General features: G+C 38.9%; 1 protein-coding gene across 5 annotated transcripts in view; it reads left to right on the top strand.

Moving 5' to 3' along the window:
- The window catches only part of PTK2B (protein tyrosine kinase 2 beta), a 607,866-nt gene that overhangs the window by 441,185 nt on the left and 142,190 nt on the right, over positions 1-24,491 (top strand). For all 5 annotated transcript variants that reach the window (XM_053709509.1, XM_053709510.1, XM_053709513.1 and 2 more), the window contains exon 20: positions 14,842-14,942. In XM_053709509.1, the coding sequence (XP_053565484.1) occupies positions 14,842-14,942 (101 nt within the window). The remainder of the gene's footprint in view (positions 1-14,841; positions 14,943-24,491) is intronic.

Here is a 24,491-nt window from a genome sequence, read left to right as displayed (position 1 = left end):
CAGACACCCAATGGAATGAACCTGCTCTGAGAAATCAGTTCAGAACAGGTCTTTCTGAAACATTAAAAGATGAATTAGCCCATGGTGCTGTTCCTGTGGAATTAGAGAATCTTATGACCTTATGTATCACTGTTGATAGAAGGATAAGAGAACGTAGATCTGAAAGGGCACTATCTGATCCTGTTGCCAAGAAAATCCCGGTATACCATCCTGTGGTCACTGCACCATCTAAATCAAATGATGAACCTATGGAAGTTGCTGTCATGAGGGGTCCTCTAAAACCAGAGGAAAAAGCCAGAAGGAAGTTACATAACTTGTGTTTATATTGCGCAGCAAAGGACCATGCTGTTAGAGACTGTCCTGTGCTTATCAGACAGAAGAGGGGTAAGAATCTTCAGCACCAAAATTGCCTTAATAAATTGTCTGCGCTTACCACTCATTTACCAATTTCTGTTCTTTTGCAGTGGCGTCTACAGAAGACAAAAACCCAGGCCGTTATTGACTCTGGTGCATCTGGGAATTTCATTGACCAAGCATTTGTAACAAAACATAAAATACCCACAATAAAAAAAGATAGTGCACAAGCCATAAGATTGGTTGATGGTTTTCTTATGAATACAGGGCCTATCACCCATCACACTACACCCTTACAAGTTATCACACAGAAGGGCCATACTGAGACATGTACATTTGACATTTTGCCCTCTAGTTTATACCCGTTAATTTTTGGTATCAATTGGTTGATAAAGCATGATCCTGATATATCTTGGAGGCAAGGTGTTGTGAATTTTAATTCCACTTACTGTAAGGAAGTCTGTTTTCCCAAAGCTTCTGTGTGTTGTATGACTGATCATGTTTTACCTGAATGTTATAAAGAATTTTCCGATGTGTTTGACAAAGTAGAAGCTCAGAACTTACCCCCCCATAGGTCTTATGACTGTCCGATAGACTTACTACCGGGCAGTTCTATTCCCTTTGGTCATATATACCCTATGTCAGAACCTGAATTAGTTCATTTGAAACAGTACTTAGAGGATAACCTTAAGAAAGGTTTTATAAGACCTTCCACCTCTCCAGCGGGTGCTGCAATGTTTTTTGTTAAAAACAAGGACGGGTCACTTCGTCCTATTATCGACTACAGACAACTTAACAAATGCACCAAGAAAAACAGGTACCCACTCCCACTTATCCCTGAACTTATAGAACAGTTGCAAGGAGCTAAAATTTACACAAAATTAGATCTTAGAGGAGCTTATAACTTGATAAGAATGAGGAAAGGCGATGAGTGGCTAACAGCTTTCTGCACACGTTATGGACTGTATGAATATACAGTAATGCCTTTTGGGCTTTGCAACGCTCCTGCAACGTTCCAGTGTTTTATAAATGACGTATTTCATGACTTACTTGATGTCTGTATGGTCATTTATTTAGATGACATTTTAATCTATTCTGACAATATAACAAACCATCACACCCATGTCAAGCTAGTCTTGTCCAGACTTCGTTCACACCATCTCTATGCCAAGTTAGAGAAATGCATTTTTAATACCACTACTATTTCCTTCTTAGGATACCATGTTTCCCCTTCTGGTATCGCCATGGAAGCAAACAAAGTGGAAGCTATTACTAACTGGAGCACCCCCCGTACAAAAAAGGATGTTCAGAGATTTCTTGGGTTTGCAAACTTCTATAGGAAGTTTATCAAGGGCTTTTCTGAGATTGCTAGACCCTTGACTAAATTAACTCAGAAAAAACCTGGTTTCTCTTGGAATATCCATGCTGAGAACGCATTTAATATATTAAAGGAGAGATTTGTAACAGCACCGATACTCAAATTCCCAGATCCCAGTTTACAGTACACGCTTGAGGTTGATGCTTCTGAGTACGCTCTTGGAGCTGTACTTTCACAAAGAGTTTCACCCAAGGAAGCACTGCATCCAATATCATATTACTCTAGGGTAATGAGCTCAGCCGAGCTAAATTATGCTATTGGTGAAAAAGAGCTTCTTGCTATAAAATCAGCACTAGAGTTCTGGAGACACCTCCTTGAGGGTACTAAACATACTATTCTTATACTTACGGATCATAGAAACCTTGAATATTTAAAAACCAGCAAAACGTTAACATCTAGACAAGTTAGATGGAGCCTCTTCTTTTCAAGATTTGATTTTACCATCACTTACCGCCCGGGTTCCAAAAATACAAAAGCAGATGCGCTTTCAAGGAAGGATCCAAAACCTCAACATTATATACCTCCAGATTCTATCATTCCACAAAATAAGTTCATTGGATTAACTTCAATCACTGAAACCTCTATAAAAGAGTATCAGAGAGCAGATCCAAAACTCCCATTAGCAGACCTACAAAAACACAGTAGTAATCTGTATTACCATGGAAACCAGATATACATACCAGAACCTCTACGTAATGAATTGATGCATTCCGCACATGATTCTCTTCTTTCAGGACATCCTGGACTTCATAAAACATTACGGATACTTCAAAGAGACTATTGGTGGCCCAATATGAAAAGTTCTGTCTCTTCTTACATTCGATCCTGTTCAGTCTGCGCTACTTGCAAACATTCTAGAACTCGTCCTTATGGTCTTCTACTCTCATTACCAGTTCCTGAAAGACCTTGGAAGGACATAGCAATGGACTATATAGTGGAGCTACCCCATCCTCTAACCATAACACAATTCTAGTCATTGTTGATCTGTTTTCTAAAATGGCACATTTTATTCCACATATGGGTTTACCAACCGCATCCGAAACAGCCATACTGTTCTTGAATCATGTTGTAAAGTTACATGGACTACCCGACTCCATCACGTCTGACAGAGGATCTCAATTCACCTCTAAGTTCTGGACTCAGTTATGTTCTATTCTCAAGATTACTAGGAGATTAAGTACTGCTTATCATCCCCAGACTAATGGTCAGTGCGAAAGGACTAACCAGTCTCTTGAACAGTATCTGAGATGCTATTGTACCAACCAACAGGATAATTGGTTCGCTCTGCTGCCTACTGCAGAATTTGCACATAATAACATGACCAACGCATCTACAAAGACTTCGCCATTCTATATTAATTATGGTTTTCACCCTTCATATCATCTTTTCCACAGAACCGATTCCTTGCTACCTACGGTTGATCAGACTGTCAATACTATTGCTGAGGGGTTTTCTGTTCTCAAAACAACCTTACAAGAAGCTCAAGCTTCACAGAAACATCATTATGATTTAAGACGCTCAAAACCTCCTCTTTATAAACCTGGGGATAAGGTTTGGCTGAGTACCAAACACCTGAAACTCTGTATCCCAAGTAAAAAGCTTGGAAGTCTTTTCATAGGTCCCTATGACATAGTTAAGGTTGTTAATCCAAATGCTGTGACTCTTCAGCTGCCTCCTTCTCTCAGGATACATCCTACATTCCATGTGTCCCTCCTGAAACCTTTCTCTCCGATAAGGGATCCCCCTCATCCTTCATTGACTAACCCTCCAGTTGTGGATGATGTTGAGTATGAGGTGGATTCTATCTTGGACTCTCGTTTCTACCACAATCAACTCCAGTACCTGGTACGATGGAAAGGTTTTGGGGCTGATGAGGACTCCTGGGAACCATACTCTAATTTGTCGGCACCCCGTCTTCTTTCAATTTTTCATCGGAGACATCCCGACCGGCCCAAGCCTTGATCCGCGGAGCGGCTCTTTTTAGGGGGGCGTCCTGTTATGTTCCTGTCCCTTTAAATCAGGATGTTCAGGTATTCACATCCCTATATAAGGCCCCTCCTCCAGTCTACCTATGCTTGGTAATTTGTATTCACTTAGCTATAAGCTGAGCAACAACGAAGACACCTTGCTGATATTCCTAACCAAGGAATTTACTCATATAACTACAACTGCTGTGTGCTTTTCAACTTTGGATCGTCATATACCAGGTTTCCTTGTTTTGTCCGGAATCCTTAAAGTATCTCTTACTTGTTAATACTGTTTCTCCCGGCTTCTACATTGAAGCCGTGTATCGGCGTCTGACGTCACCGTAAGTCTCTGGAGCTCTCTCTCACTCTGGCTGCAAACAACCAACTCCTGTGCTTAATAGCAACTCACCTTGAAGCTGCGGTAACCGTTACTATTCCTTACTGTCTGAAGTTGGTAACGTATTATACCTTAATTCACTTGCTACTTTGAAGGACTTTCCTGCATGTTTTACAGTGTAACGCTTATGCAAATTCAGCTACCGTTAACATTCTGATTGCCTGTAATATCTTTCGATTCAGCTTGATGAACTGTGCTTAATTATTCTATGTGCTTTATCAAATAATCATACTATTGGTTGTGAAAGACTGCCTGCTGTTTATATGAATACTAACAACGTTATATACTAACTAAGGACTGCCTGTTAACTAAAACAACATAACATGTTATAGAGCTCTCCTGCTTACTTTATATAGAAACACCTCCTGGTTGCAACCTGTGTTATTTGAGGCTGACATTTACCTACTAATACTTAATCTTACCTATATCTTTCATTTATCTACTATCTCTATAATTATCTGCATATTGCAACCTGGTTTTGCAATCGGGATAATATACCTTTAAATCTCATTTCTTTCTCTCTGCATAATTATCTGCATATTGCAAACTGCTATTGCAATCGGGATAATATACCTTTAAATCTCATTTCTTTCACTCTGCATCCATGCAGCAGTGACCCTCAGATCTATGAGCAAAAACTAGGTTCTTGATTACATCTAATGAACCTAAAGGTTTGGTGTGAGACTGAGTGGTCCTGCAGTTAAGGATATTTAATACTTGCACCTAACATAACAAACCTTCATTCTTCAGTAGCCGTCGAAAGAAGAGGATGCTCCGCGCCGAATTTCTTGAAGATGGAGCTGCTCCGCGTCGGAAGGATGAAGATAGAAGATGCCGTCTGGATGAAGACTTTTGTCCGCCTGGAGGACCACTTCTTGTCGCTTTTATGGAGACTTCTCCCGGCTTTGTTGAGAACTCTGCCCGCTAGGATGAAGACTTCTCCCAGCTGGATGAGGATGGATGTCCGGTCTTCAAAAACTGTAAGTGGATCTTCGGGGTTTAGTGTTAGTTTTTTTAAGGGTTTATTGGGTGGGTTTTAGTTTTAGATTAGGGTTTGAGCAATGGAAAAGAGCTAAATGCCCTTTTCAGGGCAATGGGGAGCTTAGGTTTTTTAGATAGGTTTTTTTTTTTTGGGGGTGTTGGTTGTGTGGGTGGTGGGTTTTACTGTTGGGAGGGGTGTTTGTATTTTTTTTTTACAGGTAAAAGAGCTGATTTCTTTGGGGCAATGCCCCGCAAAAGGCCCTTTTAAGGGCTATTGGCAGTTTAGTTTAGGCTAGGGGTTTTTTTTATTTTGGGGGGGCTTTTTTATTTTGATAGGGCTATTAGATTAGGTGTAATCAGTTTAAATATTTGATAATTTTTTTTTTAATTTGTGTAATTTAATGTTTATTATTTTGTGTAATTAAGTTAATTGTATTTAATTAATGTAATTTATTTAAGTCTAGTGTAGTGTAAGACAGGTTAGGTTTTATTTTAGAGGTAAATTTGTCTTTATTTTAACTAGGTAGCTAGTAAATAGTTATAACTATTTACTAACTATTCTACCTAGTTAAAAATAAATACAAACTTACCTGTGAAATAAAAATAAAACCTTAGATAGCTACAATGTAACTATTAGTTATATTGTAGCTAGCTTAGGTTTTATTTTACAGGTAAGTATTTATTTTAGTTTCAAATAGGAATAATTTAGATATTAATTTTAATTTTTATTTGGAATAATTTAAATTTTGTTAAAGTTAGTGGGTGTTAGGGTTAGGGTTACGTTAGGGTTAGACTTAGGGTTAAGTTTAGGGGTTAATAACTTTATTATAGTGGCGGCGATTTTGGGGGCAGCAGATTAGGGGTTAATAACAGTAATGTACGTTGCGGCGATGTCAGGGACAGCAGATTAGGGGTTAATAAGTGTATATAGGTGGCGACGACATTGGGGGCAGCATATTAGGGGTTAATAATATTTGTGTTTGTGATGCGGGAGTACGGTGGATTAGGGGTTAATATGTTTATTATAGTGGCGGCAATGTCCGGAGTGGCAGATTAGGGGTTAATAATTTTATTTTAGTGTTTGCGATGCGGGAGGGCCTCGGTTTAGGGGTTAATAGGTAGTTTATGGGTGTTAGTGTACTTTGTAACCTAAAACTCATAACTACTGACTTTCAGTTTACGGTACGGATCTTGTAGTTATAGGCTGTACCGCTCACTTTTTGGCCGGACAGGCAAACTCGTACCGGCGCCATGGAAGTCCCATTGAAAAATAACTTTTTGAAAGCTGCGGTAGTTATGTTGCTTTATGGCCAAAAAAGTGTGCGGTACAGATATACCTGCAAAACTCATAATTCCAGTGGTAGTGAAAAAGCATCGTTATGAAGCTTTGTAAGTAAGTTCTGTGTAAAAAGTTATACTCAGCTGTTGTCCAGCTGCAGGAAAAAAAAAATGAAGAAATTAACTGCAGCCTATCAGCATCAGCAGTGCTGAGGTCATGAACTCTTTTACTGTGATCTCATGAGATTTCATATTAACTTCCTTAAACTGAATTGTGAAATAATATGAGAGTGCACAATGCTCGCTCCTTTCGCTGTTTCGGGACAGCAGGGTCGGCTCCAAGGGGCAATGCCCACCCAAATGGAATGCTGTGCCCCCTCAAAAAATATTGATAGGATCATACGCTTTAAAAATAATAAATAAAATAATGTAATGCTGCATGCTGGGGCAAAGTTAGCTGCCGAACTGTGAGGTCGCATCACGCATCTGCAAGGAGCTCCGTGTCTAAACCTCTTATTTGGAATTGGAAGGTAGAGACTCTTTGGGCTTGTCTTTAACCCTATTCATTTTACCTAACTATCGTGAGTTACTCATTTTCTTAAACAACAGACCATGATAAGAATATGATTGTATCATATAAATATAAGTCTATAAATGGCTTTTATGGCATTTATAGACTTATATTTATATGATACAATCATATTCTTATAGGTTCACAGTACATAGGTTGTATTAAGTAGCCTGATATCCGTTAGTTGGTGCGAAACAGGTATAGCTAAATCTAATCTGCAAAATTACCAGTACCTTAAAACCTAGTATCCTCACTGCTATTGCAAACAAAGGTGTTAATTGCATTGGGGGTTTGGGGTGCATGGCTGTTAGGGGACATGATTGAGATTTGAGAATGAGTTTAAGGGTTTTGGATCATGGTGATTTTTGGATGCATAGGATTTAGACTTCATTCTTTTACATAATTATTTAGCACATATTCTCCAAATGTTAATAGTGGGGGATAAGCCAGCCAGAAACTACACTTTCCTGCAGAATATGTAGGTTTGCTCTCATTTTGACTCTTACATGCTTTGTAAATGCGTGCCCCCTCGTGAAAAAAAATGCCCCCCCATTTCATTCGTTCTGGAGCCAACCCTGCGGGACAGACATACTAATTTGCTGCTTAGATATCCTTTACAATGGGATGTGGCTACTGAGGAACTTTTGAGGTAAAATATCTTTCTTTTTTACATTGAGATGTTCAGATGATATTTTCTAGTCAGCTTTTTACAGCTATGCTGCATCACTTTCAAGTGTTTCAACATTTGGGTATCATGGCCCTATAACTTCCATGGGAGAATACATTAACGCAATTGTGATATTGAAAGTTTGGCTTTTTGCGTGGATTAGATAAGCGCACAAGCAAAAACGTTTTATTTTTAACTTGTAATACTCGCGCTTCTCGACTCACGTAAATAGCTTACTTCTAGCGGAGTTAACTCGTGAGCGGGAGCGCTAAATATTGAGATTCTGTTGGATATGACATACACGGTTGATAGAGTTGGGTGAATGGGAAGTTGGGGACAAATGGTGCAGTTATAATTGCATAAGTTGTTAAATAATAAATAATAAGACTGTGAGGATTCATTTTAAAGGGACAGTAAACACCTTGAGATTGCTATATAAAATTTTAAATTATGCGTATTAAAACAAAATTACAATGTACTTTAATTACTTATTTCTTTCTTATGACATGGAGAGTCCACAACGTCATTCCAATTACTAGTGGGATATTCAACTCCTGGCCAGCAGGAGGAGGCAAAGAGCACCCCAGAAAAGCTGTTAAGTGTAACTTCCCTTACCCATAACCCCCAGTCATTCTCTTTGCCTCTGTCAATGGAGGATGTGCGAAGTCAGTGTCTGAAGATATTTAATCCTTTTATGGGTACTTTTCCCTGCAAGCAAGGATTGGGGTTATGCTGTGTCCATGTCAATCTCTTGAGTAAGAGTAATGGTGGCTATTAGCAGTTAGAAAGTGGTGAGGTTGTCTTTGCTTTGTTCCTAATATTATTGCTACCCCTTCATAGAAAGCCAGGGTTTTTTACTCTGTTCTTTCTTTTTCTACAGGTCCCTGTCAGATTTTGGTGTATCTGACAAGCTGCCCTGCAGCTGAAGCTCCACAGGTAAGTGCTTTATTCCCTTCTAGGTTAGAAGGCCCTAGCACTTTAGGGGTTATTCCTCTTTTCTTTTATGGATGGAGCCTAAGATATTTATCAATCTCTTGAACTTGGGATTTATTTAATGGGCAGTAAGTACATGGTCTGCTGGTAAGTAGGATCCACTGGTGTGTGGGTTTCTCATTTTTATGGGAGGATAAGGCCTCGGCATTCCTTCTTTACTTTGAGCAGCTCATCCCTTTTTAAGTATGTGGGATTTTAATCAGGTCTCCCCGGTGTCATCTCCTATGCACCGGAGCTCCTTTTACATGGGTGGGGTAGTTCAACATACCGCACTGCCGCGCTTTTTTAGTGTCCATGGGGCATTAAATGGCGCTGGTGTTAACCGGCATTTCTTAAGGATCCGGTTTATATATGTAATGTCTGCATAGTATGTCAGTGTATCACTCTCATCTCTATCGCCTCTGTGATTTGTATACTGTTAGCAGTGATTTCATGGACGCATTTGCGGCTCAATGTTAGGGCTCTGATGTAGATAATGGCGGTATTTGACCATCGCATTCGCTGTACTCAGCCACTTTCGCAGCAACAGTTAGTGAGGTGCTTGAGTCTTCATTCTCTTGTTAGCCATTGCTAAAGGGACACCATTGCACTACTGACAGGAAGCTGATAATATCAATTTAGCCAATCACAAGAGACAAATGTGTGCAGGCACCAATTAGCAGCAGCTCCCACTAGTGTATGATATGTGTGTATTCATTTTTTAACAAGGGATACTAAGAGAACAAAGCACATTTGAAAATAGAAGTAATTTTAAAAGTGTCTTAAAATGACCTGATCTATCTGAATCATGCAAGTTTAATTTTGACTTGCCTTACAGATATTTCTGTGTATATTTTTATGAGGATTTTACTGCCATCTAGTGGCAGTTATTGGTATTTTGACTAGTGCTGATATCTTCTTTCTTCACTGGAAATAATGGTTTCTAAAAGGATACTTTCCTCTGATTTAGAGGTTAATCCTGAGAATGGGATCAATTTAAACAGGCTAATCACTACCATTTGGTGATGTGTTATATGTAAACAATTTAATTCCTCTCTCATTCTGAGGAATTTGTTTCTACCTATATTAGTACTATACAGTATGCTTATTTTCTAATTTTTCTTTGACATTGCCATATTTTATTTCTATATGGACTCAATATGAAAGATTGTAGTATCCCATTACATATATAATGTTATCTTTTTGGTACAGGGACCGTATATTTATCTCTGTTATCTGAGATACATTTTATATAATGCCAGTAGCATGTATGTTGTACCTTTTTTAGGTATAGGGAATTCTAATTTTTAATGTGTTTTTCCCAGAGACATTTTATGTCTAATGTTTTCATATATATCTCTATCTATCTCTATCTATCTATCTATCTATCTATCTATCTATCTATCTATCTATATATTTGATTATATATCTAGAGCCTCGTACTCTTGGCCTTCAGATTATTATTTTCCTTTTTTTGTCATAGATATTTCTATGGCTTTAGGAATAATATATTGGGATTTCTCTTATATTGAGATCAATTCATTTACGCCGTGACATGTTTTTTGTGTCTCTGGTTTTGGGATAGTTATGAGTCAGGGCTTTCCCTAGCTATGCTTAATAGCCGTGTATACAGCAATGCTTCAGTGTAAAGGGAAGTCTGCCTACAACAGTCTTGAAGGATTCCTTGGTGAACTCTAATATTTTTATTTGGAAATATTAGGTTATTTTCTCCAGTATGATTTCATGTGTCATACTTTGAGTCCTAGTGGTCTTAGAGCACTAGTATATGTATTCCTGTTTTTGTTTATAGGAACACAATAGTTTTTATCGTTCTTTTGTTGACATGTTATTTTTTCATGTTTTCTGACGTACAGAAGGTCAATATAGCCTAGGCTTTGTGGCTTTGCATCCTATAAGGTGTTTTTGGTTCGTCCAACTGCCTTACATCTTGCTCTTGAACTTTCTACCAGAATGGTGGTTTATTTCACTGCTAGATGTCTTTTTATTTCTTGACATCTTAATTGTCTTGACTTCTGACTGCCATTGAGTGGCGCTTCAATTTTCGTGTAGCTAGCAATCTCTTTTTTTTTTTTTCTTTCAAATTTTGAGAATAGCTTTATTTTGAGAAAAATGAAGTATTACAATTGTTGGAGATGCAGCTCCTTAAAATAATACAATATGGAGATACCTTGAAGAGCTAATTCAATTTAAGGTAAGTTAACTTCAAACATAAACATACATTATAAACTTAAATAAACTTGTTTTGGACAGGAATGTGTACCTCTATATATGAGATTTGGAAATTTATGTGGATGTTTGTTAAGGTGAATAATTGTACTAAAGCATTGGCCTCAATTGAGTAAGGGTATATGGTATTTTATCTGGCTTTGAGGTAAGATTCCCATGTGGTTACTATATCTGAACACCTCCATTTTTTCATGTTTTAAATAAAATATTTCTTCCAAATGAATTGATTCAGAGACTTTTCGGATCCACATATCTAGTGTAGGCGGCTCTTTAGTTTTCCAATTTTTGGCTATTAGAAATTTCACACTATTGGACAGTATAAAGAACAATTTTATTGAAGGTTTGTGTTTTATTCTAGGAGGATTATTCAACAGGCTAACAATATCTTTTATAGTAAGAGATTTCTTCTCTTTGTCGACATATTAATTATCTGCCTAGAATATGTCTTAATTTTTTTCTCTCATATTGAGAGGCCATTTCATGTTTTTGATCCTTTCTATGTTGGGATCTTATTTTAATTCTCATGTTGTAGATTGTTAGTGTTTTTAGGACACTGCTTTATCTCTCCTCATATTGAGGGAAGATCTTCTGAGTTGACATGTAAGTTGTCAGTTTTTTCTTTTTATAAGTGTTTCCCTCTGGTAAAATTTGCAATGTCTGCAATCCATATGGTTTCCAGCGGTTTCCTCTGAGGGTCCATATTATAGCCCAATGAGTTATGCTTTATGAAGTCTATCTTCTACTATCTTGGATTTGATCCCCAGTTAGTGTCTGTGGGTCAAGTTAATCAAATCTGGCTCCTCTGTATCTTAGTTTTTCTCCTGGTCTGGATTGGACATGACTCATCTGTGTTCATCTCCAGGTGGCGATGGAGCTTTCTCTTCTCAGGACTAGATGTGTATTCTCTAGGTTCGCCTGGGTGCTGCTCACATAGCTATATGGTAAGGTGTGCAGCCTTTTAGTTGAGGCTTTCTGACTTGGAGGGTCAAGTCCTCATGCAGTTCTAAGCTACCTTGGAATAGGGACTGCAATCTGGGTTTTCTTCCTCTAAATATTATTCAGTATGAACGGTCTACTCGGGTCTGAGTGTGATCATGTTGGGGAAAGGTTTCCCTTTTTTCAACATGCTTAGATTTGCAGCGTCTCAGTGCCATTGGAAAAAGGTAGTATTCCTGGAATCCGGAGAGACTCTAATTTGCTCTCCCCTGGGAAGTTTTTTTTCCTATAGAGTTATCGAAAGTTTTTATCCTAGTTCCTCGGGCAGCTTGAGATCTACGACCTTCTCTGTTTAGACCTTATGGGTCTTACAATTTTTTCAGGATTCCGTCCTTTAATGGAGATTTACTTTCTATTCTCCTTTTGGTTTAGGAGGATTTTGTCGGGTCTCCCATAGAGCTGAAGGATGCTTTCATCTCTACGAACATTCCACTTCCTATGGTTAGTCTTTCTGGACATACACTTCCAATGTGTAGTCCTTTCTTTAGCTATATGCTCCTCAATGCTATTTTTTCCAGTGGAAGTGGTCTCTATGGAAGGACCTTTTATTTCTGGGTCCTTTCCTTTTTCCGGGGTAGTCTTTATCACTGTTATATGCCTAGCTATGCTAGAGAACTCAGTATACAGTGTTGCTATGGCGCAATGGAGTCTGTGTAAGGGCAGACGGTAGTCTTTAGGTGATCTTGGTGAATCTCTTCAGATATTCCTAGTTCTTCTCTAAGCTGACTGCTGGGATATTGACCTCCTATTTCTAGTTAGACGTAACTTCTCTAAGAAGGTCATTGATCCATGCCTCAGGCTCGTCAGCATGTTCTTCGTATGGTCTTCCATACAGTATTGACGTTCATACCTTGCTTTGTGTGTATTGAAAGGTTTTCTCTTGGAGTGGGGTAAGGGTACCCAAAATTTAGTCTTTTCTTCAGGAGGGCCTAGAGAGTGTTTTGGCAGTCAGTTCTCTGCAGGGTCAGTTTTCTGCTCTGGCTCTTCTTTTGCGAAAACATCTGGCTATCTTTGGTTCAGGCCCTGGTCAGATTCAGGCCTGTGTTTAATCCTCTTGCTCCTCCCTGGAGCCTTAATTTTATTCATTAAGTTTTGCAACAGGTTCCATCTGGGCCGATGCATTCTGTTGATATTTAGTTGTTGTCTTGGAAAATTGTTCTGTTCGCAGAGTTTGCAAACTTTTGACTCTGCAGTGTGATTCCCTTTTCCTTACGGATAAGGTGGTTCTTCCTAATAGCTGGAATTCTTCCTAGGGTAGTATTTTTCCTTTTAGCAACTAAGGCTTTTTGGCTTTCTTTGGCCTGGTTTCGTTGTTTTCTCTGTTAAAAATGAGGGTCAGAAGGCTACTTCTTCTACCTTTTCTCTTGGGTTGAGAAGTGATGTCCGGTTAACTTATGGGACAGCTGTACAACAGCCTCCTGAGAGAATTACGGCTCATTCCACTAGGGCTGTCTCCTCTTCTTGAACTTTCAAAAATTTAGCTTCTGTGGAACAGATTTGCAAGGCGGCTACATGGTTTTCTTTGCATACTTTTCCATATTCTACAAATTTGATACTTTTGCCTCGGCTGAGGTTTCTTTTGGGAGAAACTTTCTTCAAGAGGTGGTGCCTTTTGTTTAGGTCCTCCTGCCTTTTTCTCCCTCCCTGTTAATTCCGTGTCCTCTAGCTTGGGTATTGGTTCCCACTAGTAATTGGAATAACACAGTGGGCTCTCCATGTCATAAGAAAGAAAACAAAATGTATGCTTACCTGATACATTTCTTTCTTTCCGGACATGCAGAGTCCACGACCCCGCCCTCTTTTTATTTATAATTCAGCAGGTTTTTTGAGTAAACCTCAGGCACCTTTTCACCCTTGTGTTTCTTCTTTTTTCATTTTCCTTCGGCTGAATGACTGAGGGTTATGGGTAAGGCAGTTACACTTAACAGCTTTGCTGTGGTGCTCTTTGCCTCCTCCTGCTGGCCAGGAGTTAAATATCCCACTAGTAATTTAAATGACGTTGTGGACTCTCCATGTCTGGAAAGAAAGAAATTACATTTTGTTTTTCCGTGCAATTTTTAAAAGAACAGTAAAGTCTAAAGGAGGGAAGACCGTCTTCAGAGCTCTACAAACATTGCTGCAGACACTGCTTCCATAGAGTGCTAAAGACACATGCGCACTCCTATGAGCCTGCCTAGACTTACTCTTCAACAAAGGATACCAAGAGAATCAGGCAAATTTGTTAATAGAAGTAAATTGGAAATCGGTTTCTATTTTTAAACTGTGCGCTTCGTCTGAATCATGAAAGATTAATGTAGACTTTAGTGTAACTTTAAATGGATTAAAAGTCCAAACCTGAAATGTGCATGGGGGCATTTCAGTGTTAAATAGAAGCATTAGCCTATGCACATATGCTTTGAGGGCTCATACACCAGTATTCAAACACCACACCTTCTCAGAGACTCAGCAGTGGCTTGTATGACACAAAATAAATCTTCACATACACTGTACACACTACCGCCACTCTCTGAGCTTGGATACTGGTGCACCGGCCCTCTCAGCATATGTGGGTATGCTGCAGAAAAAACAGTAATAACTTTTACTAAAAGCATTTTTTTGCTAATGGAAGTATATTGCGAAAATGCTTCTATTTAAAATTTAAATGCACTCATGCACATTTTGATTATAACCTTTATATCCCTTTCATTCTGTAAATAGTGGATTTTATAATTCTCATCATTGCAAATGCACAGACTTCTCAAGGCTGACCCTGATACATATCTGTCCCTAACTCGCCTCAGCAGAGCTTATCTGATAACATAATGATCGTGGCTATCCTTTAGTTCAGTAACAAGCCTGGGCTGGCTCCTCAAATAAGGGAAATGGTAAGTTGGGTTTGGTTATTGAAATACAATTGCAGCAAACAGTAGTGTTCATTAGCAAGACGGCGCAAATGTCTTGTAATAAAAATGTGTTCGGTGCCATTTTCAGACACAAAATATTAGATTGCAACATCTTATATATTTTATGTTTTTCTTTTTACCTTTTTCATAGGGATATTGCAGTACGGAATATTTTAGTTGCATCTAATCAGTGTGTGAAACTGGGAGACTTTGGACTTTCACGGTACTTAGAAGAAGAAGAGTATTACAAAGGTTAGTAGTGTGATCTTGTGTCTTCAGACAGTATGCACAGCAAACAATCCCGCAGGAGAATGAGTTCTGTGTGTCACTTACCTTATGCAAGTACTTTATCAGCACCACACAGTGAAAATATGAATTTGTATGTTACGTTACGGAGTATCACAATCTTTACTCAAGCTCCATATTACACCACTACTGCCTGAGTCTGTTTTCTTTATTTTTTTTCACACATTAAAATAAATAAATAAAATAATGGCACCCACTACAGTAAGGGGTGTCAATCACTCTAGTCTCATGATATGCTCAGTTTAAAAATGTACAGACACAACCCACACTATAATGAGATGGGTAATCATTTAGTAGGAAGTATCCTCTTCTCTTGCAACAGAATTAAAATGACATGAAGGTCAAAATTAAACTTTTATGATTCAGTTGTACAATTAGAAAATAGATGATTTTTTCCAGTTTAGTTCTATTATCAAATTCACCCCTTTCTTTTATTTTCTTCATAAATGGAAAGAGTCCACAGCTGCATTCATTACTTTTGGTAAATAAGAATCTGGCCACCAAGAGGAGGCAAAGACACCCCAGCCAAAGGCTTAAATACTCCTCCCACTCCCCTCATCCCCCAGTCATTCTTTGCCTTTCGTCCCAGGAGGTTGGCAGAGAGATGTCAGAAGTTGTTTTCATCTCTTATGGAGGGTAGTACTCTTCTTCATTGGACGGGAGTTTTAATTAATCCTGTCAGTCTCTCAATGAGGGCTTGGATGAAAGTTAGAGTCCGGAGATGCAGGAAGAGTCTTTCTGCAAAACCATCCCGACTCATATTAACAGCTCCACAAGCAATCAGCGTTGTCAAACTTCATTTCGCTGCCTGCTTCTTCTCTCAAGTCCATGACGGAGGCGAAGCTACTATCCGTCACACTTGAAGGGCCGTGTTCCTGTTCCATGGCGTAGATTCCGGTAAGATTGTTTCATTTGACTTCTTCATGATTGTACTGTAACTCATTTGTTCCTGCGAACTTACATGAAAAATACAGGGTCTCAGTGGGACTCCTTTAGTATCTTGGAATCAAGGGTTAATATCTCCTGAGGGGGATTATTGAACAGTGTTGTTTTTAATCATGTTTGTTATGTGATTCAATCTGCTTATGTCTAGTGTTAACTGGGCTCGTGGCTTTTTGGAACATAACGGCCTTTCAAAGTGACGCAACCTTATGGTTGGGCGTGCTTTTTTTGGACTGTACGGTTCACCTTGTGACTGGGCGTGTTTACGTTCTGGTCTTCCATTTCCGCATTCCTGACTGTGTGGCGACGGAGAATTCTAGTCCGCTGGTGTCTGGTTCATAGGAGGTGGTGAGTGCCCCAGCCATTGTGGGTGTCAGGTGCCGTTTAAATTGTTTTACATATAGTCCATTTTTTTGGTATCCTTTATCCAGTTATGGAGGATGCTGATGTTGAGATTGGTCAACTTTCTGATTCAGATTCTTTTTCCTGTGACGAATGCAAATTGGCCCCCTTGACTCCGGTCAGTCAGTTATGTTCTTTAGGCCGTCCTAGAGCACCTTGTTCCTTGGGCTCGGGGGTTTCAAAGGGACTGCTGAGCCATCCGCCTCGGGGGCCCTGTCCTCCGGGAGGTGAGTTCCCTACCGCTCCCTACTACTACTAGAGATGCGGATAACCTAGGTTATGTGTTTCCCTCCTCAGAGGGTGGATCGTTCCCCCCTGGAGGTTTTGGCACAATTTCGCTTTTACATACTTTTGGCGCTTGCGCGTCTACAAAGTCCAGATGTTTATTTGCGATTGTGCTCGTGCCCGATTGCCCCAGGTCTCTCGGCCACTGGAGGGCATGTGCAGTTCCCTGCGGGTGTAACTGTTCCTGAGTGTTGTGCCTTTCGTTACAGGCAGGCTCGCCTTTGTGTTTTACTCAGACACGTTTTTGAGCTGTTTGGGGACCCTATCCTTCTTGGTTATGGGACTCATCAGTCTCCTCCTTCGAATGGCTCACCTCGTTAGACATGGGGGGATGAAGTAATCTCCTTTAAGTCTTGTTATCGAGATCCTTCCCAGTTTTGTTGGAAGAACAGGGATTCCGTTAGGCTGGTCCTGCGGATCTTTCTGTTCTTCTTGGGCGTTAACCCTCGGGTTGCCTGTTATTTTATTTTATCCGGCTAGGATGAATTTTCTTTTCTTTTTCATACTGTTTCCTGCAGGAACTTAAAAATCTCTAGGATTGATACTCGCTGTTTGCTTCTATGGAAGTTGTTCGGGACACGCTAGTCCCATGTTTGTCTGTTTTTCTTCCTCCCTCTTTGAGGGTGGATTTAGCCAGCTTGGCAGTTATGACCCTGGTTGCAGGCTTGGGTTCAGCTCTTCTGTCTCGCGGCTTATTCAGACATGTGTCGCCTATTATACCTTGCTGGTCAGGTTGGTGTGCCGAGTGCTCTCTATATTATTTATGTTTTTGTTATTTGTTTTTACATGTTCGAGCTAAGTATTTTTAAGAGGACTTGCGGGTCTGCAGGTTTTTAAGAGGACTTGCGGGTCTGTGCGGATTGTTTCAGTCCTAAATACCCGTCTCTGGTGACTGGGTCAGTGAATTTTGCTGCGTCACTCTCTGTTGTTTCCGATACCCTCGGAACCTAGAGTGTTTCTTCCCACGTGGTGGGAAAATTAGAGGTTTTAGTGCCTCTTTCCGCTGACGGGGTGGTGTTGTTGTAGGAAATTGTCCTTTTTGGACTTGTTCCTTTAGTGGTTCTCTTCTTCATTGAGACCTCTTGGATTGCCCGTTTCTCCTTGTGGATGAGTCGCCTTTGGGGGACTTGGATTCCCTTCGGCATTCCCTTTTTGGGAGATTAGACAGTGAGGTCCTTTTGGGCTATGGTTAGGATTACTTTCCTGGAGTGGGAATGCTCTGCCTCTCTCTTTCTTGGGATAGAAGAGGTCCTAGTGGTTTTCCACTCATATGGTTCAGATATTGTCATCCAGGTGGCATTCAAACCCATGTTTTTCTGTCCTCTGACTTCTAATCTGAGGTGATGTGGAGGCTTGATGTTGCTCTGTTCGGGTGACTTGTCCTCACTGTTCCCTTTGTGTCTGGAGCTTGTGGCTAGTTGGCCAACTAGTAGTAAGAAGTGAATACAGCGCCAACAAGAGGCCAAGGGATAAATATACTCACAGAGAGATAAAAGAAGATTATTTAATGAACCATGTTAAAAAGCATCAGTAATAAAAGACTATATATAAAAAATGTAAAAAGCACATATAAATAAAATTACAAATACAGGAATATCTTACAGAAGCGGCTCAAAGGGCCAAAGCTGATAATTACAAAAACAGAGGTAATAACAGGTGATCAGTGTGAGTGGTACACCAGAATAAGAGTGTATACTAATAAAACAGAATTAGCCTAAGTACAACTGTAGCAAGTGCATCAAGCAAAAAACTAATAAACAATAATACAAACAATAGTGTTCAAAATTAGTGTTACAAAAATAGTGTTCCAAAAAATAGAAAAATGCACTGCAGTGCAAAAAAAGGGGGGTAGCAAAATAATTGTATAGATACAATCAAATAGTGAGTGAGTGCAAATGGATATAAAAATGCTAGCTACTTAATCCAGGGAGGTTAAGATATAATTAAATAAAATACACAATATGCAATAACATAAAAAATAAAATACACAATATGCAATAACATAAAAAATAAAATATAATCCAAAAAAGTGTTCAAAAAGTTGATCAACAAATGTTAGTGAAGAACAAAAATAAGTCAATCAAAACAAAAAAATGGAAAAAATGGGTGATGAAAAGCAAGGTGAAAGTGAGGAAATTGATTCCTTCCAATGTTAGTTACTTTAACAGATCCAAATTCCTGAGTGTGGTTGCTGAAGTAGCTGATTGGATCCTAGCACCTGTCAGCTGCTCCTATGGTATCCTAAAAAGTGTCCCTGTAAAAAAAGAAATTCACAACATAGTGTATCCAATATGAGAATGAAGTAAAGATTAAAGTAATGCTTACCAATATGTCAACGCGTTTCTGCCCTCAAAAAAGGGCTTTTCTCAAGACTAGCCATATTGACATATTGGTAAGCATTACTTTAATCTTTACTTCATTCTCATATTGGATACACTATGTTGTGAGTTTCTTTTTTTACAGGGACACTTTTTAGGATACCATAGGAGCAGCTGACAGGTGCTAGGATCCAATCAGCTACTTCAGCAACCACACTCAGGAATTTGGATCTGTTAAAGTAACTAACATTGGAAGGAATCAATTTCCTCACTTTCACCTTGCTTTTCATCACCCATTTTTTCCATTTTTTTGTTTTGATTGACTTATTTTTGTTCTTCACTAACATTTGTTGATCAACTTTTTGAACACTTTTTTGGATTATATTTTATTTTTTATGTTATTGCATATTGTGTATTTTATTTTTTATGTTATTGCATATTGTGTATTTTATTTAATTATATCTTAACCTCCCTGGATTAAGTAGCTAGCATTTTTATATCCATTTGCACTCACTCACTATTTGATTGTATCTATACAATTATTTTGCTACCCCCCTTTTTTTGCACTGCAGTGCATTTTTCTATTTTTTGGAACACTATTTTTGTAACACTAATTTTGAACACTATTGTTTGTATTATTGTTTATTAGTTTTTTGCTTGATGCACTTGCTACAGTTGTACTTAGGCTAATTCTGTTTTATTAGTATACACTCTTATTCTGGTGTACCACTCACACTGATCACCTGTTATTACCTCTGTTTTTGTAATTATCAGCTTTGGCCCTTTGAGCCGCTTCTGTAAGATATTCCTGTATTTGTAATTTTATTTATATGTGCTTTTTACATTTTTTATATATAGTCTTTTATTACTGATGCTTTTTAACATGGTTCATTAAATAATCTTCTTTTATCTCTCTGTGAGTATATTTATCCCTTGGCCTCTTGTTGGCGCTGTATTCACTTCTTACTACTTGTGCATATTTTTTGGAGGTTGGTTAGGATCTCTGTTTGGATACAGCTTGGGGATTACCTTAGCGCTTGTACACACACCCTTTTTCATAGTTGGCCAACTAGTTCAGCATACTAATGCTCTGTGCAATTTTAAGCAACTTTCTAATTTACTCCTATTATCAAATTTTCTTCGTTTTCTTTCTTTATTTGAAAAAGAAGGCATCTAAGCTTTTTTTTGGGGTTCAGAACTGTGGACAGCACTTTTTGATTGGTGGATGAATTTATCCACCAATCAGCAAGGACAGCCCAGGTTGTTCACCAAAAATGGGCCGGCATCTAATCTTACATTCTTGCATTTAAAATAAAGATACCAAGAGAATGAAGAAAATTTGATAATAGGAGTAAATTAGAAAGTTGCTTAAAATGTCATTCTCTATCTGAATCATGAAAGAAAAAAATTTGGGTACAGTGTCCCTTTAAGCCTTTTGCTGGGGTGTCTTTGCCTCCTCCTGGTGGCCAGGTTCTTATTTCCCAAAAGTAATGAATGCAGCTGTGGACTCTTTCCATCTGAAGAAAAGAAAATTATCAGGTAAGCATAATTTAAATTTTTCATGGGTTCAATCCCTTCAATCCATCCTACATGCCTCTGCTAGGCTAATCCACCTTTCCCTCTGCTATTGATCTTCTGCACCTCTCTGTGAGTCCCTTCACTGGCTCCCAATTCACAGCAGAATTAAATACTTACCCTGACCTACAAGGCCCTTATCAACGCCACACCCCACTACCTCTCCTCACTAATCAACAAATATACTCCAGCTCGCGGCCCGCCCCCTAAGGTCCAACAATGACCTGCTCCTTGCATCTTCTATCATCACCTCTTCCCTCATCAGACTGCAGGACTTCTCTTGTGCGGCACCAACATACTGGAACAGACTTTCTCTCGCTGTCAGACTTTCATTTAATCAATCTTACTTTAAATGCTCCCTAAAGACATTTTTGTTCAAGGAACACCCAACTCATTAATAAATTAATTCTACTTACCTAATAATTGCCTCATATAACTCTGTACTAACATCATTCTCACCCTTGCAGTCCTCACCTCCTGTTTCTCACCCTCCTACCCTTCTAGATTGTAAATTCTCCTGGGAATAGGGCCCTTTTATTATTTGTACCCTTGGACCACACTGCAGAATTTGGTGGTGCTTTATAAATAAAGTATAATAATAATAATAATAAAAGGTTGAAATGTAGCCTCTTTCAATGCGAGCATATTGAGGTACGCTTAGAAATGTGCAAATTAACTCTATGTGCCTGCCTCAAAGTTTGTAGCAGGGATATAGAACAACCTGTAGAGGGAGCTTTAACTGGAGTGACTGCAGGTAACACCCACAGCTCTGCTATCACTTACTACTATTGTAGACAGGTTGGATGTCTCCAAAGACAGGTGCTCTCTCAGTTTGTGTTCAACCAGTCTTTATAAACCCCTTAAATGACACAAGCTATTTTGGCATTTTTGCTCAGCAATGGTTTTACCATAATTATTAGCTCTCTTGTTAAGTGCACCCATACATATAATACCCAGTTTTTAAAAGACAAACAGGGCTTTCTTGTTATACCCTTTATGGGTACTTAAAAACAAACATTTTTTGCAGTTTTCTGATACTACTACTACCCAACTCAATAATTAATTTATTTCACTTACCTAACATTTACCTCATCTAACTCTGCATTAACATCTTTCTCAATCTTGCAGTTCTCACCTCCTGCTTCTCAACCTCCTACCCTTCTAGATGTAAGTTCCCACGGGAATCGGGCCCTCAATTCCTCCTAAAAAAAACTAAGTTCCCCATTGCCCTGAAAAGGGCATTTGGATGGGCATTGACCTTAAAAGGGCATTTAGCTCTTTTTCAATTGCCCAAACCCTAATCTAAAACTAAAACCCACCCAACAAACCCTTAAAAAAACCTAACACTAACCCCCGAAGATCCACTTACGGTTTTGAAGACCGGACATCCATCCTAAACGAAGCCGGGAGAAGTCCTCAGCGATGCGGCAAGAAGTCCTCAACGAAGCCGGGAGAAGTCTTCATCCAAACCGGCAGAAGTGATCGTCCAGACGGGCAGAAGTCTTCATCCAGACGGCATCTTCTATTTTCATCCATCCAGCGACATCCATCTTCAAGACATCCGGCATGGAGCATCCTCTTCAATCAAAGTCTTCTTCCCGAATGAAGGTTCCTTTAAGTGACGTCATCCAAGATGGCGTCCCTTGAATTCCGATTGGCTGATAGAATTCTATAAGCCAATCGGAATTAAAGGTGAAAAAATCCTATTGGCTGATTGAGCTTCAATCCTACTGGCTGATCCAATCAGCCAATAGGATTGAGCTTGCATTCTATTTGCTGTTCCGATCAGCCAATAGAATGCGAGCTCAATCCTATTGACTGATTGGATCAGCCAATAGGATTGAAGCTCAATCCTAATGGCTGATTGCATCAGCCAATATGATTTTTTCACCTTTAATTCTGATTGGCTGATAGAATTCTATCAGCCAATGGGAATTCAAGGGACGCCATCTTGGATGACGTCACTTAAAGGAACTTTCATTCAGGAAGAAGACTTCGATTGAAGAGGATGCTCCGCGCTGGATTTCTTGAAGATGGAGCCGCTCTGCGCCGGACGGATGAAGATAGAAGATGCCGTCTGGATGAAGACTTCTGCCCGTCTGGAGGACCACTTCTGCCGGCTTGGATGAAGACCTCTCCCGGCTTTGTTTAGAATGGATGTCCGGACTTCAAAAATGTAAGTGGATCTTCGGGGGTTAGGTTTTTTTAAGGGGTTATTGGGTGGGTTTTAGTTTTAGATTAGGGTTTGGGCAATTGAAAAAGAGCTAAATGCCCTTTTAAGGGCAATTCCCATCCAAATGCACTTTTCAGGGCAATGGGGAGCTTAGGTTTTTTTAGCTAGGATTTTATTTGGGGGGTTGGTTGTGTGGGTGGTGGGTTTTACTGTTTGGGGGTGTTTGTATTTTTTTACAGCTAAAAATCTGATTTCTTTGGGGCAATGCCCTGCAAAAGGCCCTTTTAAGGGCTATTGGTAGTTTATTGTAGGCTAGGTTTTTTTTTTTATTTTGGGGGGGGGGCTTTTTTATTTTGATAGGGCTATTAGATTAGGTGTAATTAGTTTACATATCTGATCATTTCTTTTTTTATTTTGTGTAATTTAGTGGGGTTTTTTGTTTGTAATTTAGGTAATTGTATTTAATTTAGGTAATTTATTTAATTGTAGTGTAAGGTTAGGTGTTAGTGTAACTCAGGTTAGGTTTTATTGGGTGGGTTTTAGTTTTAGATTAGGGTTTGGGCAATTGAAAAAGAGCTAAATGCCCTTTTAAGGGCAATTCCCATCCAAATGCACTTTTCAGGGCAATGGGGAGCTTAGGTTTTTTTAGCTAGGATTTTATTTGGGGGGTTGGTTGTGTGGGTGGTGGGTTTTACAGTTTGGGGGTGTTTGTATTTTTTTACAGCTAAAAATCTGATTTCTTTGGGGCAATGCCCTGCAAAAGGCCCTTTTAAGGGCTATTGGTAGTTTATTGTAGGCTAGGTTTTTTTTTATTTTGGGGGGGCTTTTTTATTTTGATAGGGCTATTAGATTAGGTGTAATTAGTTTACATATCTGATCATTTCTTTTTTTATTTTGTGTAATTTAGTGGGTTTTTTGTTTGTAATTTAGGTAATTGTATTTAATTTAGGTAATTTATTTAATTGTAGTGTAAGGTTAGGTGTTAGTGTAACTCAGGTTAGGTTTTATTTTACAGGTAAATTTGTATTTATTTTAGCTAGGTAGTTAGTAAATAGTTAACTATTTAGTAACTATTCTACCTAGTTAAAATAAATACAAAGTTAGCTGTTAAATAAAAATAAACCCTAAGCTAGAAACAATGTAACTATTAGTTATATTGTTGCTAGCTTAGGGTTTATTTTATAGGTAAGTATTTAATTTTAAATATGAATTATTTAGGTAATGATAGTAATTTTTATTTAGATTTCTTTTAATTTTAGTTAGGTGGTGTTAACGTTAGGGTTAGGTTTAGGGATTAATAACTTTAATATAGTGGCGGCGACGTTGGGGGCAGCAGATTAGGGGTTAACTGTAATGTAGGTTGCGGCGATGTTAGGGACAGCAGATTAGGGGTTAATATGTTTATTATAGTGGCGGCGATGTTGGGAGTGGCAGATTAGGGGTTAACATTTTTATTTTAGTGTTTGCGATGCGGGAGGGTCTCGGTTTAGGGGTTAATAGGTAGTTTATGGGTGTTAGTGTACTTTTTAACACTTTAGTTATGAGTTTTATGCTACGGCTTTGTAGCGTAAAACTCATAACTACTGACTTTAGATTGCGTTACGAATCTTGCGGGATAGGCTGTACCATTGAAAAAAGACTTTACGCAAATTAAGGCCAAAAAAAGTGTGTGGTGCCCCTAAACCTGCAAGACTCGTAATACTAGCGGTAGTGAAAAAGCAGCGTTATGAGCCTTAACACTGCTTTTTCACTCATACCGCAAAACTCGTAATCTAGCCGTATGTTATTAATCCTTTTCAA

The sequence above is a fragment of the Bombina bombina genome, chromosome 4 (genome assembly GCF_027579735.1).
Source record: "Bombina bombina isolate aBomBom1 chromosome 4, aBomBom1.pri, whole genome shotgun sequence".
NCBI classification, from domain to species: domain Eukaryota; kingdom Metazoa; phylum Chordata; class Amphibia; order Anura; family Bombinatoridae; genus Bombina; species Bombina bombina.
This window is presented reverse-complemented; position numbering and strand designations above follow the sequence as displayed.